The sequence below is a fragment of the Chelon labrosus genome, assembly GCF_963514085.1.
Source record: "Chelon labrosus genome assembly, chromosome: 6".
NCBI lineage: Eukaryota > Metazoa > Chordata > Actinopteri > Mugiliformes > Mugilidae > Chelon > Chelon labrosus.
The window spans coordinates 25,217,509-25,232,700 of NC_140342.1; the positions used below are offsets into that span (position 1 = coordinate 25,217,509).

Consider the following 15,192-nt stretch of genomic DNA (forward strand, 5'->3'; position numbering starts at 1 on the left):
GTGAGTGTGTATACTAAGAAGAGAAAAAGAACAACAAGAAAACACTATACAGAATGCTAGAACTGCAAATATTGTCGATTACCTCAATAAACAATAATAAAGTTCAGCTTTTAATTTGAAAGAATTCTATCACATAACAACATAAAATGTCTGTAGTTCATGACGAGGACAAAAACAATCTAAATGCAAATCAAGATAATTTCTCTGTAGATGTAAGTACTCTGATCAGGCATAACATTATGACCACCTTCCTAATATTGTGTAGGTCTCTCTTGTGCGTCCAAAACAGTTGTGACTCATCAGAGAATGGACATGGGCCTTCTGAGGGTGTCCTGTGGTGTCCTGTTAGTGGGGGGCCTTTGGGTCCTGTGGGTTGAGGGGAGGGGCCTCTGTGGCTCATCCCACAGATACTTGACCAGTTTGGGATCTTGTGAATTTGGAGGCCAGGTCAACACCTTGAGTGTCATTCCTATGGGGTGGGGTGTACCTGGTCTGGTCTAGGTGGGTGCTACATGTCTAAGTAACATCCACATAAATGAATCTCAGGTCCAAAAGTTTCCCAGCAGAACAGGTGAATTGTCAGAAGATGGTTTAAATGTTGTTTACTTCTCCTGTCAGTGGTCATAATGTTGTGGCTGATCGAAGTATTGACAAACAGTGTTTTAATTTGAAAGGGCAAACAGCGGAAATACGCGGCTAGTTTCACTTAACGTTGGAGCTGGTTGAGGAAGTCCGAGCGACGCAAACCGCTCCAGGAAAAACTTACAAAAAAATGTTCACTTTAAAACAAGTTTGTGTCAACACCTGTCACATAAACCGGTTTAAAGTCAAATTAGACGATTTTTATTTACACATTACATTAAAATTGTTCACGTTAGGGTAACGCTGGGGGGGGGGTTCACGGTCCGTAAGCGAACCCGAACCGTTGTCGCTTCTCCTAATCCAGGAAGATGATTTTAACGGTCAAAATGTCAAAAAAGTTACACGGCAAAGCAAATGTTTTAGGATGTTTCTCACACAGTGTGTTTGAAGATGTTAAATAAAACCGGTAGCACGACGGAGCGTTGACTTCTTCCACCCCGCAGACTTAAGCGGTGACAGCGGATTTATTTGGTAACAGGTAACCGACGGAGTAGCATTTTTTATGCCTTGCTAACCAACGGTTACTTCCATAAACGTTAACCGGTTCGCCGGTGGTAGCTGTCAGTCGCACGGAGGAATAAAAAAATCATCAAATTAGCTAAAAATAACCACTTCGGACAACGACACACAACCTGCGGCTGATTCTAGTGTTATTTCCCGGACTAATTAACCCCGTGGTTTGTTTTTAATACCGCGTACGAATGTGTAACGGTTACGTCGCGAGGCCATTTACACAAAAAATATGAATAAATTAGCTTTAAAAGTGTGATATGAACTGACACTAACACTGTGCGTGAATATCGGGTTTAATATCGGGTTTTATTTTAAGGGGGTGGGACCGACGGCATGGTTGGTGGTGGTGGTGGTGGTTGTTGGGGAAGGGGGGGTCATGAGGAGAAACTTACCTGGGAGTTAAGAGGAGGGGGGAAGCCTGCTGCTGCTGTGCGGGATGGTGTCGGGTGAAGAGACGGTCAGCGGGACGGAGCGGCGGCGGTGTCCAGGGCTGGAGCCGCCATGTTCATGTGGCTCAGAGGCTCCTCGGCTGTTTATCTTTACCAGCAGCAAACCCCCTTCCTCTTCCTCCTCCTCCTCCTCCTCCTCCTCCCCCCCTCTACACCACAACCTCCTCTCATCTCATTACCGCTCTGCTATCTCTCTCCATCTCACACAATGCACGTTTTTTTAACCTCAACTAAAACCTAAAATAATGCTTTATTTTATTGAAACAACTCAACAGAAATTTACAAGAAACTTAATGTGATATTTGGTTTTGAACTCTGACGATTTTAAGACACTTTTTTTGGTGTGTAGTTGGAGTTCCACAGGGTTGTATGCTAGGGCCGATACCTTTCACATTATGTGCCTCCCTAACCTCAACTAATACCCAAAATAATGTTTATTTTTATTAAAACAATTCAGCAGTAATCTACAATGATCTTAGTGTGATATCTGGTTTTGAACTCTAGTGATTTTAAGACACTTTTTTGGTGTGTAGCTGGAGTTCCACAGGGTTGTATGCTAGGGCCGCTACCTTTCACATTATGTGCCTCCCTAACCTCAACTAATACCCAAAATAATGTTTATTTTTATTAAAACAATTCAGCAGTAATCTACAATGATCTTAGTGTGATATCTGGTTTTGAACTCCAGTGATTTTAAGACACTTTTTTGGTGTGTAGCTGGAGTTCCACAGGGTTGTATGCTAGGGTTGCTACTTTTCACATTATATGTGCCTCCCTAACCTCCACTAATACCCAAAATAATGTTTATTTTTATTAAAACAACTCAGCAGCAATCTACAATGATCTTAATGTGATATCTGGTTTTGAACTCTAGTGATTTTAAGACACTTTTTTGGTGTGTGGCTGGAATTCCACAGGGTTTTGTCTGCTAGGGCCGCTTCTTTTCCCATTATATGTACTTCCCTAACCTCGACTAATACCCAAAATAATGTTTATTTTTATTAAAACAATTCAGCAGTAATCTACAATGATCTTAGTGTGATATCTGGTTTTGAAATCTGATGATTTTAAGACACTTTTTTGGTGTGTAGATGGAGTTCCACAGGGTTCTGTGCTAGGGTCGCTACTTTTCGCATTATTCGTGCCTCCCTAACCTCAACTAATACCTAAAATAATGTTTATTGTTATTGAAACAGCTCAACAGTAATTTACAAGGATCTTAATGTGACATCCTGGTGTGAACTCTGAATGAATGAAATGAAAATGAATTTAAGGTACTTTTCTCATGCATTTTTGTCTTATTACTGTAATGATGCCAAATTATTGCATTCTTGTCCTGGACAGTCATGGACTAAATCTCCCTCTGTGACTCTTGACTATGTTTACTTTGAAATGGCGTCACAAAGATGGTACTTCGTCTGTAAGATCGGAGGAAGTAGTTGGCGTTTCACAGGGCTCTGTGCTAGGGTGCATGCATCCCTAACCTCAACAAATACATAAAATAATGTTAATTTTTATTGTATTAACTAAATAGTCACTTTTATTTCTGTGGACCGAGTGTGAAATCTAATGATATCAATGTGTCTTTTTGTCTTATCATTTCTATGATGCCAAATTATTGGGTGCACTACTGAAAGCAACACATCTAATCCTGCACTAAATCTCCCTCCATGACTTTTATGATGGAGTATAATTACATTGTATGAGCCTTGCTTTGTTCTTCTTTATTGAAAGGAGTGGTGAACTTGCAGTAAAATCATTACTCAGTCCCAAAATGACCAATTTACGTTCTTCCCACACAGTGAGACTGCATCAGAGCGTGAATGAAAATGAAAATGACACAACACTCACTTGGGAGTTGGTCACAGTTCAATAGTTCACATAAAAATTCTCATTATTACTCATTTGGCATCTGTTCATCATGTTTATTTACCTGAGATCATATTCCACTGTTTCAAGAATCAATAATTATCACAAATAGACAATATTTTTTATTTCTAGCCAGAAGACATTACAACAGCAATAACATCTTGTCAATTATTACTTCAAACAACCATCTTCAACATTTACATTTATCATATTTAACAAGTTTCTGAAAAATATAGTCTATCTAATGTTGTGTTTTACAATAACGCAAATGATTAAATTTGTTGAAGTTATCTTACAATAAAACTGAAAGATACTGCCACCTAGTGCCTAACTTAAACGTGTGCAACATTATCAAGATTGAAAAGACAGAATTGCTCAAGTCAAAGTTTGGGCAACACAAGAGAAATACTAGTCACAGTTGAATCAACAGTTTGAGAAGACACCTATTGGTTTATTCACTCTACTCTTAGTTTACTTCTTCAATTCATTCATCTATCTCACCCACTGCCTCTGTACAGGTGGCGCTTTCATTACCAAAGAAAACGAAAATCCAAAATTATAAATATAATTGATAGAAAATAGAAGATTTGAAGTTGAAGAACATTTTACATTAACTGACAGCGTCCCGCAATTTTTACAGGTGTCAAACAGAATCATAAGAGAGGCAAAGACGTGTTGGTGTACCAAACTTCTGAAGGTAAAAGGTGTTTTGTACTAATCAAATCCATAGATTGTTAGATTTAGATGTACGGCTAGAGTCAGCCCTGCTAAACTGGATGAAAGACAATTTACCTCAGGCTGTGCACTGATCACACTGTAGGACGGGGCTTATATTCCATTCAGTGAACGGCACAATGCACCTGACACACAACTTCAGCTCAGTCCTAATCAGTCCAGCTGCTGGTGGTGTATTATTTTTTTGTTTTTAAGCCAGCAAACATCCAAGTAGACCGGGTGGATTATCTTCAGATGGATTTCTTTCCACTCTTAGCCAAACAGTCATCTGTCATCACAGATTACTCTTCCATTCGCTGTTCTGTGAGGACTTGTTCACTGGCGGGAAAGAAGTTTTAATTTGTATTTAAGAATCACAGTAAGCATGCAAGGCCTTATTCTCTAAAATACCACAATACAACATAATAGTAAAACTGCTTGCAGTTAAAGCATTAGTGATGTTCCTGGTAGTTTCTGCGGTGCTAGTAAGAGATGACATACCCACGGTGATCTTGCCTTCTTTCTCCAGCTTCTTTAGGTGATGAACCAGGTTCACATTAGCTGCTTGGTGCAGGTATTCAGGAGTGTCCTAGAAGAAAAGAGGCGACGAAAAACAGAGCAAAGCAAAAATGATTAATTTCATCGTCAAAAAAAAAGTGATTTGTGTGAAATTTGGTTAAGGTGTAGCCTGGAAGTCAGGCAAGAGCTGATCTGGAGTCTCTCCGCTGGGAACTGATCGTTTAGTGGAGCTTTATGCTGTGACGGACTGAAAAGTGACAGCATTCATTTATGTCATCTGGAGTTTAATTTATCTACACCAAAATGGATCTGATTGGTTGTAGGACTATCCAACTGCATGCATTCTTCTTCTTTTCCCAGTTAAATATGTCCCATAATGAAATCTGACGACATTATCTACTACAATTTCCATGGCTATACCGTGACCTGGATGACTGAAAACCTTCACAGATGCTTTAGCTTCTCACACAGGCCTTCGTTCTACACCACACAGTAACCAGAGGGCTTCTTCTAACCTTATAGACGATCCTAACGAGCTCCATGGAGGAGAAGGACTTTCCTGCTCCATCCTGAATGGCAGTCAGGATCTGTTGCTCTCTTTGGTCCCGGTGGCTGATGTAGTGTTTGATCTTTGCCTCAGCATCCTGAACCACAGGCCCGTGACCTGCACAGAGAGGAGGAGCAGAAACGCTATAAACATCTGAAAGACTTTAATAAAGGGACTCACAGATCAGAGAAGTAGGAATAGAAGAAGAGCTGGTGAGACAAGTTAAGTCTCTGTGCTCACATATACTTTGAATTGTCAATAAAGCTGTTCTCATTCACATGCCGTGCTTCTTTCTGTTGTTAGACAAACAGAGGCTGAAATATGGAGACTGTATGTTCAAAGCCACTACCAAGCTCACCACTGAGGTATTTTTAGCAAACGTAGCTAACCCATAACTGCCATCGTCTGCTGGGCAGAATCTTGTGGTGAAATGTGTGTAACTGCATGTGTGCAGGAGTAGGAGTATCCTTGGAGTTTCGCTGCGTCCTCGCTCACCAGGGTAGATGAGGCCGGCCTGCGAGTCCAGCAGGATCTTCAGAGATTTCATGTAGTCGTATAAGTCCTCAAACACGGCAGTGCCCTCGCCCAGGATGCAGTCGCCGGAGAAGACTGCCCGCTCCTCCTCCAGCAGCAACGCCATGTGGTCGTCGGTGTGGCCCGGTGTGAAAAGCACTCTAAGAAAAAAGAAAAGACGCATACTCATTTTGAGAAAGGCTTTGACCTAACAGGGTTTTGCTTGTATTGTATCTCCTGGTAAAGTTCTTTTCATATATTCAAAGTGCATAGAAACTAAACTGACTTGAGGGTGGCTCCCTCTGTTTGGACAACATCTCCATCTTTTAGGTAAGTATAGCTCTTTTTCCCAGCAGTCTCTTCGACTCGGCTGGAGCGAGGCAGCTTGCTGACCCGGACATCAGGGCCTGCGGAGGGGAAGCACAGAAATATTGTGTTATTTAACTCTCTGTGAGAACCAGGAACTGACCATGGAAAGTTTTTGAGCTGACTCCCAGTTGCTTACAGTACTATCTGAGCCTAACCTGTTATATCTCTGCAGATATCTTCCACTCCGCCGCTGTGGTCGCCGTGCCAGTGTGTGACGATGATCTCCTGGATGCTGGTGTTGAACTGCTTCAGGACGTGCTTCAGGCTGCTGATGTATTCTGGCACGGCAGGTTCTCCAGTATCTATCAGCACGCGTCTGGAATACAGTTGCACATTATACGTCATCGGCTGAACTGTTTCCTCACTCCATGACTTTGCAGATGCTTCTTATTCTTATATACATTATAGACATTTTCTAAAATATATATATATTCCCTTTCAGTTCAGCCACATTTGCTCATATTTTCTTCTATACAAATGTGCTATTTCATTTGCATATACAGAACTCATTAACATTCATTTTGGAGACTATATTGAAAAAATCTGTTAAATATGAATTACTTCCGGACTCACAGTTGTTGTCGTTTTTTTACATAATTTTTCATTCATAAATTAAACAGCAATCATTTATCTTATTGGTGTGTATGCCGAAGCGATCAGTGGACAAAGACAATTCAGAGTACAGCGAGAAACCGGTTGTATACGCTACGATTTATTCACTATCAACAAGGAATTACACAATTTGGAAAATCTTCAATGGACTTTGGCCTGACGTCCCTTACCTATGCTAACGGGACGCACAACGTGAAATTCCAGGACTCATAAACTAATGTATCACTTTTCTTTTTTCTTTTTGTACGTGTTTGTTTTGGAACATAGTTGATTTTGAGAATATATTGATGCATGATAGAAAAAAAATACTTTTAAAGCACGAATTAATTACGTACTTTTGTTTTAATCCCCCCCCCATAACTTTCGTATAATAAATAAAAGAACAATCATTTATGTTATTAATGTATATGCCGAAGTGCGCAGCAGACAGAGTCAATTCATTGTCAAGCGAGATATAAGTTGTATACCGTACAATTTATTGGCTCCCAACAAGAAAATATACAATTTAGGAAATATTACATGGAGTTTGGCTTGACGTCCCTTACATACGCTAACTGGACGCACAACGTGGAATTCCAGCACTATCGCGATTTTAGACAAGCGTTGGTTTACAAATACGAACATGCTGCCATTGAAAACACTTAATTCATTATTTATTATTATTATTGTTATTATTAAATGCCACCATGAGTCACCTTTCCCCAGTGCCGACCAGGTAAGTGTTGGTGCCCTGCAGAGTCATCGGTCCCGGGTTACAGCCCAAAACCCGAATAACTCTGGCAGACAGCTGCTCTATCCGAGGAATAACCGTGTTCATGGCTCCCGTCGATCCCACTTCAACACCAGGTTAACGAAACAACACACACGGATGTTAAAGTTCAAGAAAAACTAGTATGACAGCGCTTGCAACAGAAACCGGATGTCAATATTTGTTTACTTCCGGTGTGTACAAAGCAGCCTTCAAAATAAAAGACATATCTGCATTTGGTAGCAGTCGCGTCTTTTCACACGCTACATACACACACACACACACTCATATGCTAAATTAATAATTCTTCTTCTTAAACTTGCTTCCTTAAAAATATTGAATCCTATTGAATTAAAATGTTTGCCACTATCTTAAATAAATACCCAAGGTTGCCATGTCAGTACCTGACACTTTTGTATGCATATCTTATACATAATTAATAAGGCTAGTGTCATATAAATGTAGACTTTCTTTCTTAGAATTAAAACTCTTATAAACCTCCTTCAATAACAGCTCCATCCACTCTAGTAGTAACTGAGCAGTCTCATAATAAGCAGCGATCTAAACCAAACACCAGATGGGGCCCTTGTCCAGTATGAGACGCCTCTCACCTCATAAGAAACACCATTGCAAATTAAAAATATATATATATTTAAATGTTTTTTTTTATTTTATTTTTTACAGAATGAGCGTTTTATTGCTAGATAACGATAATGACAGTTGCCTCGCAGTTGAAGCTCAAATATCAGAGATATCTGGCTTAAAGGCCGTTGTCATTGATCCTGAGAGTTTAAATGTGTCCGTACCACATTAAACTTCCAGAATAAATGGATGGTCGTGACCTTTGACCAGAGTATAGACCACTTATTGAGGTTTCCAAACACTATGTAGATGTTTCACTTTATTTTTAAGGGAGGTTTTAAAAACGTTTTGCACTACGGCCTGAATACAAACCTTCATTCATTCAATCATTCATCTTCTGTAACCGCTTGATCTGTGAAGGGTCTCCAGTCTATCACAGGGCTAACACAGAGAGACAGACAACTATTCACAATCACACCTACGGCCAATTAAGAATCACCAATGAACCTAACCAGCATGTTTCTGGACGGTGGGAGGAAGCTGGAGTACCTGGAGAGAACCCACGCAGACACAGGGAGAACATGCAAACTCCACACAGAAAGGTGATGGATTCGAACCCAGAACCTTCTTGCTGTGAGGCATCAGTGCTAACCACCATGCCACTGTGCCGCCCCGAATACAGTACAATAAGGAATAAAGTACAGTATTCACATAATCTTTGATTGAAACGCTGTCGTCGTACTTCTATATCATGAACCAGAGTCTCGTCACTTTCTTGGCTCATTTACTTCGTCTGCTCGTTCATTTCAAAGTGCTGCATGCTTGACCGCCTGTCAGTGCTGCAGATCATATGTGCATTAGTGAGTATCAACCACAAGTCTGCCCGGGATGGTGAATTATATGAATATAAACGGCGAAAGCTCCTCTGGTGTATTATAGCTTTTATTCAACAACCGCAGACTAAATAAGATCCTCATGAGCGTTTGCTGGAGTTCGTCCTCTTTGTACTTTTACTTCCCGTCTCTGAGCATCTTCTCTCCAAACCCTCTGCTCTGCCACTATTTTAAGATGCGTCATCCGTCTTTGTGTAAAGAAAAATCAACCAAGAAGTTATTCTGGAGGGTATTTGTGAATGATTCTGAGCTTCATTCGCCGAGTTTGAGGAAGTTATTCTAACATTCATGATCGGTCTTGACTTTTCAAGAAAAAAAATGAAGGAAGGAAGAAGAGCGAGGACGCAGGCCTGGTTGGTTTCACTGTTATTTATAATTCATGGGTCAACTACATGTCTGGAGGGTGAGAGCAAAACACCCGAAGCGACGGCTTCATATTCTGAAAGACGGTGTCAAAACCATTAAAGGGCACAAAGCAAACGGATGAAGTTTTATTTCCTTAAAACATCAGATGAAGCGTTTCTCTTCCTTACTAGAAGCCGCTCGGGTTAGTCGCCTCATCATCGATTCATATAATGAGTGGCGCTCACAGAGTAAGATGGGGAAGTTGTGAGATACGTGGGCGGAACGACTGTAAACTGGGACCCGTATAAACTAGAAAACACGTCAATTAGAGTCGAGAAATCTTCCTTAAATAAATAAATGTAAATCCTGACTCCACCCAGACACAGCTGCTGTACTGTTGAGCCACAAACAATATGGATTTAATGATGAGGGACAGACTCAAGACAACATTAAACCTCCTTCTTCCATCTGTGCCGTTAAACCGATGCAATCGTACATTTTTTATTCTCGTCTCCTGTTGTGAAATAACAAGAATTTATCCACCAGTTGGGGTTTTACACCTTAGAAAAAGACTTAAATCTAGTTTAATTGTAATTTAAAAGCACTACATTGAGCTATTTCTGTCGTTTTCCTCTTTATAATGCAGGGATGACTAAATCAGCGCCCCATAATCTGTCACCTACAATATTTTATTAACAGAAACACAATGCATGATGTCTTCTTAAGGGTTTTACATCATCTTGAGCCCATTAGATTTAATCCTACATGCATTACGACACCAGATCGATGGAGTCAAATGACGCCAAGAGGCAGAACCCCCCCACCCCCCCCCCCCCAACACACACACGTCCTCCTTAACGCCTTGTTTGATATTTGTCTCCAATAAATCGTGACCTATAAAAACAGGTGTGACATAAAAAGCGAGGGAATTTGACGCTGTAATATTTTCAGGTGGAATTAGTAGAGGGAGTTAAAGCGGAGAGGCGTTATTTCCCTAAATGAAACAGATCCTGACATCTGGGAATCCAAGGGCCCCATCCTCCTCCTCCTCCTCCTCCTCCTCCACCACCTCCTTCTCTCCTTCTCTCTCTCTCTTTGTAATTACACGACATAATGGTGGTGCAGTCGGCCCGTAATCTCCCATTATAATCAGTCTCGGCTGCCTCCACTCGCTCTCCACCATGGTTTCTAATTCAATATAAATGTAAATGACTGTTGGGGGGGCGGCGGTGGGAGGGGGGAGGTGAGAGGGTGAGGGTGAGGGTGGGAGTGAGGGTCAGGAACAGTATAGAGTGTAAATGCGGGAGTCTGATCTCACCACGAATCCACGGTCATATTTACGAGTAGTCATGTACGTATTTGTGATAAAAATGTTGCACAAGCTCGATGAGCAAACTCTGACTGGATCATAGAAGAAGTGCAGACAATTTTGGGGTTTTCATTATTATTATTATTATTATTTTTATTATTTGTTTTTTAGGTTTGTTTCTGAGACTGAAATTTAAAACTAGTGCAGGTGAATGACATCTAAAAGTTTAGTGGTTTTGAGTCTTTCAGGGAAAATCCAAATCTGACTGAGGAAAATATTTAAAGATTCCAACCATCAGTGGTTCATCCTGAAACACCAGGTCATGGTATGTCCAAAAAGTGTTTAAGAAAGGCAACGAGACTTGTAGAGTTTCTTGAAGACGTTTCATCCGAGCAGCTTCTTCACTTCTAACGGACTGGTGGAGGAGTTGATGCTTAAATAGGAAACTCTGTCGGTGGAGAGCATCAGAAACTGTCTCGACTGGTGTCCATTAACCTCTAGATACTTACCTGTCGTATACGAGGAAGGAGCCCCACCCAGACCCATCGACAGCAGCAGAAACTCTGTCACATATAACATCGCTAAGCACCTGGTAACCATCCTGTCTCCGTTGGTGGGCGATGCTCTTCACATTGAAAACTCTGGAGACTTCATCAATATAGTCCAGAACAGAAGAAGCCATCGTATCCTATGATGTAACCTCACTCTTCATGTGTATACCCACCAAAAGAAGACATAAAAATAGAAAGGTAGAGACGACTAAAGGCTGACACCTTGGCCGGTAGAACCAACCTCACCCCCGTTCACACATTGAGAATGGAGACTCTGGTCATTAGAGTAGCAAATGAGACTCTATAAGTCCACATGCCCTTGTTTCTGGACGTACCATGACCTGGATGACCTTCACACACAATAAAATGATCTAATACAATATACGCCAATCAGCCATAACATTATGACCACCGACAGGAGCAGTAAATAACATTTAAACCATCTTGTGACAGTTCAATGTTCTGCTGAGAAACTTCTGGACCTGGCATTCATTGGTGTGGATGTTACTTAGACATGTAGCACCCACCTAGACCAGACCAGGCACCCCCACCCCATAGTAATGACACTCCTTGATGGCAGCAGCCATCCCCAGCAGGATGCAGCCTGACACAGACACACACACAAAAACACTTTAGGAACAACTAAAAAAAAAAAAACATGAAGAACAGCACAAGGTGTTGACCTGGCCTCCAAATTCACTAGATCCCAAACTGATCAAGTATCTGTGGGATGATCCACAGAGGCCCCTCCCCTTAAATAGCCCCTCCCACTAACAACATTGTGTTGCCAGACACCACAGGACACCCTCAGAAGACCCATGTCCATTCTCTGATGAGTTCTGGAGGAGGGAGAGGGTTTTATTCCCCAACTTTATTGACAACCCTGAACTGATTCAGTTGTTGGACTGTGTTAAACTGGAGGCAGAGACTAATTAAATCAGATTCTACGACAGGTAGGTGAGAAAAAGTTTGACCCTTTAAAGTTAGTTTCCTACATTTTATTGATGAGAAAGGGCCTTTAAATTTTAAATGCAAAGCACATTTTAATTATTAATTATTTGACTTCCATTTAACACAGTCTCGTATTACTGATTACTGACAATTAAGAAATACTGACTTGAGGAACTATATATTTTTTTCTATCCATATTTAATTCATGTATCATTTTAAAAATGCCACGTGGGCTCTGACAAAAGGTGATATTGAGCTGAAATAAAAGGCAACTAATATGAAAGATCCCAGAGAACATGGCACCTCTGATACCTGCAAAGGAACTGTGAACAAAAAAAAATAATAAAACTCTCGTGGCAGCTTCAGTGAGAAATGAGGCAATATGTTACTAAACTGTATCGCGATTCATAATTCAGAATGCTGCGTAATTAACTTTCTCCTCCAGAGCCTTAACGTGGTACCAAATTAAATAAGTCGAGAGAGAGAGAGAGAGAGAGAGCGAGATGAAGGAGATAGAGAGAACCTGGGAAATATCAATTTAGAGAGAGGTTATATAAAAGTAGGAGAAGAGCAGGGAGAGACTTTTAATGGCGTTGTTGTCGGTTCCTACAGGAGGCAACAGTGAACGTTTCAACTCTTTCGACTGACGGTGAATAAAACGAATCAGGAAGTTTTCTGACTTGACTGTGGAGCATCAGCTCTGCAGTACATTGATGTCCACACTGACTCCAGCTGAGTTCATCTTTTCAAACACTTCCTGTTTCAGCAACTGGTTGTTTTTCTACCTCCATGGTGAGAGAAGAAGAAGAAGAAGGAGAAAGACAAAAAGGAAGAGAAGAAGAAGAAATACATTAAGGAAGACAAGAAGAAGAAACAGATAAGAAGAACGATAAAGACGAGAATGAAGAGAAGAAGAAGAAAGAAGAAGAGAAATAAAGGAAGGAATAGAAGAAGAAGAAAGAGAAGAAGGAAAAATAATGGAAGGAAGTGAATCCGAAGGAGAAAGATGAGAAGGAAGAAGAGGAAAGAGAAGAAGGAGAAATAAAGGAAGGAAGAGAATCAGGAGAAAGATGAGAAGGAAGAGAAGAAGAAGAAGAGAAGAAGTCATAAAGGAAGGAAGAAACAAAGAAGGAAAAAGACAAGAAGGAAGAGAAGGAGAGAAAAGAAGAACGAGAAGAAGAAAGAGAAGAAGGAAAAATAAAGGAAGGAAGAGAAGAAGACAAGAAAGAAGAAAATGAGTAGAAGGAGAATAAATATGAGAATGAGGAAGAGAAAAAAGAGAAGAAGAACAAGATCCTCCAGTCCTGAATGTCTAGAGTACCAGAAGACAACCAAGATGTATCCAACGTCTCTGTCCACATGGATTCTATCCATCTATCTATCTATCTATCTATCTATCTATCTATCTTAGCAGCTTACTGATATGTAATATTGGCTCATTTTCCTGAATAAACAAATACACATGTATAATATTTCTATTTCCTTCCTTTGATCAGGTTCTCTTTGTTTCTCTTCGTCTACTTTCAGGACTCGTGTCACCGTCTGCTGACGTTTTCAGTCATTTTTATGCAGAAATGTAGAAAATCCTGACTTTTAAGAGTCACTGTACAAATATTTCAACACTAAACCACCAGTAACAATCTCTCTTTCTCATCTGAGTGCGTTGCCATCCTACCACACATTCTGATCTCAACGTAGCAAGGCCGCCGCAGCGTCAGAATAAAATGGGCTCCTTTGGTTTTCTTCTCTTTCATCGTTAACGAGTCTGATCTGAAAGGAGCACCCTGCGTCACGGACATAATAATCCAATGACTCAGGTATTCAGTTAACCAAGCAGTGTTAGTACGTAGGTGGACGATCTGAAAGCACAACACACACACACACTGGACATTTGAGAAGACACCAGCTATCTAGTTCATTAACTGCTTTAGACTAGATTGTAGTTGTTTTTTATTCTAACTGAACTGTCATTCAGTTTTCTTCTATTCATTTAACTGTTAATTATGCAAACCTGGTTGAAGGCAGTAGTCAGTATGATGATATTATTTCCCGGTATGTCAGACTTTAAAACTCTGGATGTGTTCAATAAGGATAAATGCATTAACATGAGCTTCCAGGTGTACAGGTGCAGAGGGGACCCTGTCTAAATATTCAGCAGCACCTGTAAGTGCATGTGTGTTTTTGTGTCTAGTGTCAAACAAACAAAAAAAAGAAAACCCAACCAACCAACCAACAGTTGTCAACATGCAGGCGATGCTTTCAAACGAAACACGCTGGAGGCTGGAGGTGAGAGACGGTTATTCAGCAGCAGACGCACGTTCCCTCTGGACTAAATTAAGGTGACTCTCCGCCGACATGCTGACTCACTGCAAACAGACAGGCGGGCGGGCGGGCAGACAGCCGGCCGGCCGGCACGAAGACCCTGACAAAACATGGGTGGACAAACGCAGACGAGGATTAGGAGGACAGCACCGATCACGAAGCCCCGAACTAAGTAACGAGCCGGCTGAAATTCTTTCCTGTTGAGTTTCAGTCGTGCAGAGGTGTGAGATTTAGACTTAATCACGGCCTCCGTTAAGTCACGAACACACTGCTCCCAAATTTATTCCGAGGTATGGAAATGAGCCTGAAATTAGCAAAAGTGTACGCCGTAGATTTTCTCTTCACTGAATTTGAATCAGTCTAACCCATTTGGCTGAAGTTAAGATATAACGTCATGACTGAGCATAGACGGGTGCGACGGCCGGCTGCTGCTGTACGACCCATAGTGTGTTGCTTGTCTGTTTTCTGCAGGTACCTTAGTGGGCGGGACTCAGTTTGAGAGCACCTGGCCAGTCTCCCTGATCCTTTAAGATCTGGCAGTCGCTTTGCATTTTTGCTCTGTTAACTTCGGCCTAGTTACTTTATTTTCGCACCTTACACACACAATCACACACCAATCGACAGACACGCTGATACTCCCACTCTTATGGGTTGGTTGCTGACTTCATTATTGAAGTAAATTCGTTACGTTTAACCTGTGTCTCTCCATTTGTTGTCATGACTTAAGAGCCAGGTCGTGACACG

The 15,192-nt window shown here is 41.0% G+C and overlaps 2 protein-coding genes across 2 annotated transcripts in view; both read right to left on the reverse strand.

Moving 5' to 3' along the window:
• The window catches only part of LOC311489226 (nuclear receptor coactivator 2-like), a 49,675-nt gene extending 47,988 nt beyond the window's left edge, over positions 1–1,687 (reverse strand). Inside the window, exon 1 of the mRNA XM_084546198.1 lies at positions 1,548–1,687. The gene's annotated coding sequence lies outside the window, so the exon portion shown is untranslated. The remainder of the gene's footprint in view (positions 1–1,547) is intronic.
• Positions 1,688–3,502: 1,815 nt separating this feature from the next.
• lactb2 (lactamase, beta 2) lies at positions 3,503–7,660 on the reverse strand. Its single transcript, XM_084545945.1, has 7 exons — positions 7,443–7,660; positions 6,291–6,451; positions 6,053–6,173; positions 5,749–5,927; positions 5,222–5,370; positions 4,689–4,776; positions 3,503–4,526 (listed from the first exon to the last, which is right to left on the reverse strand). The coding sequence occupies exons 1-7, from the start codon at positions 7,562–7,564 to the stop codon at positions 4,483–4,485; spliced, it is 864 nt and encodes a 287-aa protein (XP_084402071.1). The 5' UTR covers positions 7,565–7,660; the 3' UTR covers positions 3,503–4,482.
• Between the last annotated feature and the right edge of the window lie 7,532 nt (positions 7,661–15,192).

Coding starts and splice junctions, on each gene's coding strand:
- lactb2 (XM_084545945.1), bottom strand. CDS start 7,564: ATGAACACGGTTATTCCTCGGATAGAGCAGCTGTCTGCCAGAGTTATT. Junction 6,174..6,290: donor TATCTGCAGAGATATAACAG/GTTAGGCTCAGA, acceptor TCCCCTCCGCAG/GCCCTGATGTCCGGGTCAGC. Junction 5,928..6,052: donor ACAGAGGGAGCCACCCTCAA/GTCAGTTTAGTT, acceptor CTTTTTTCTTAG/AGTGCTTTTCACACCGGGCC.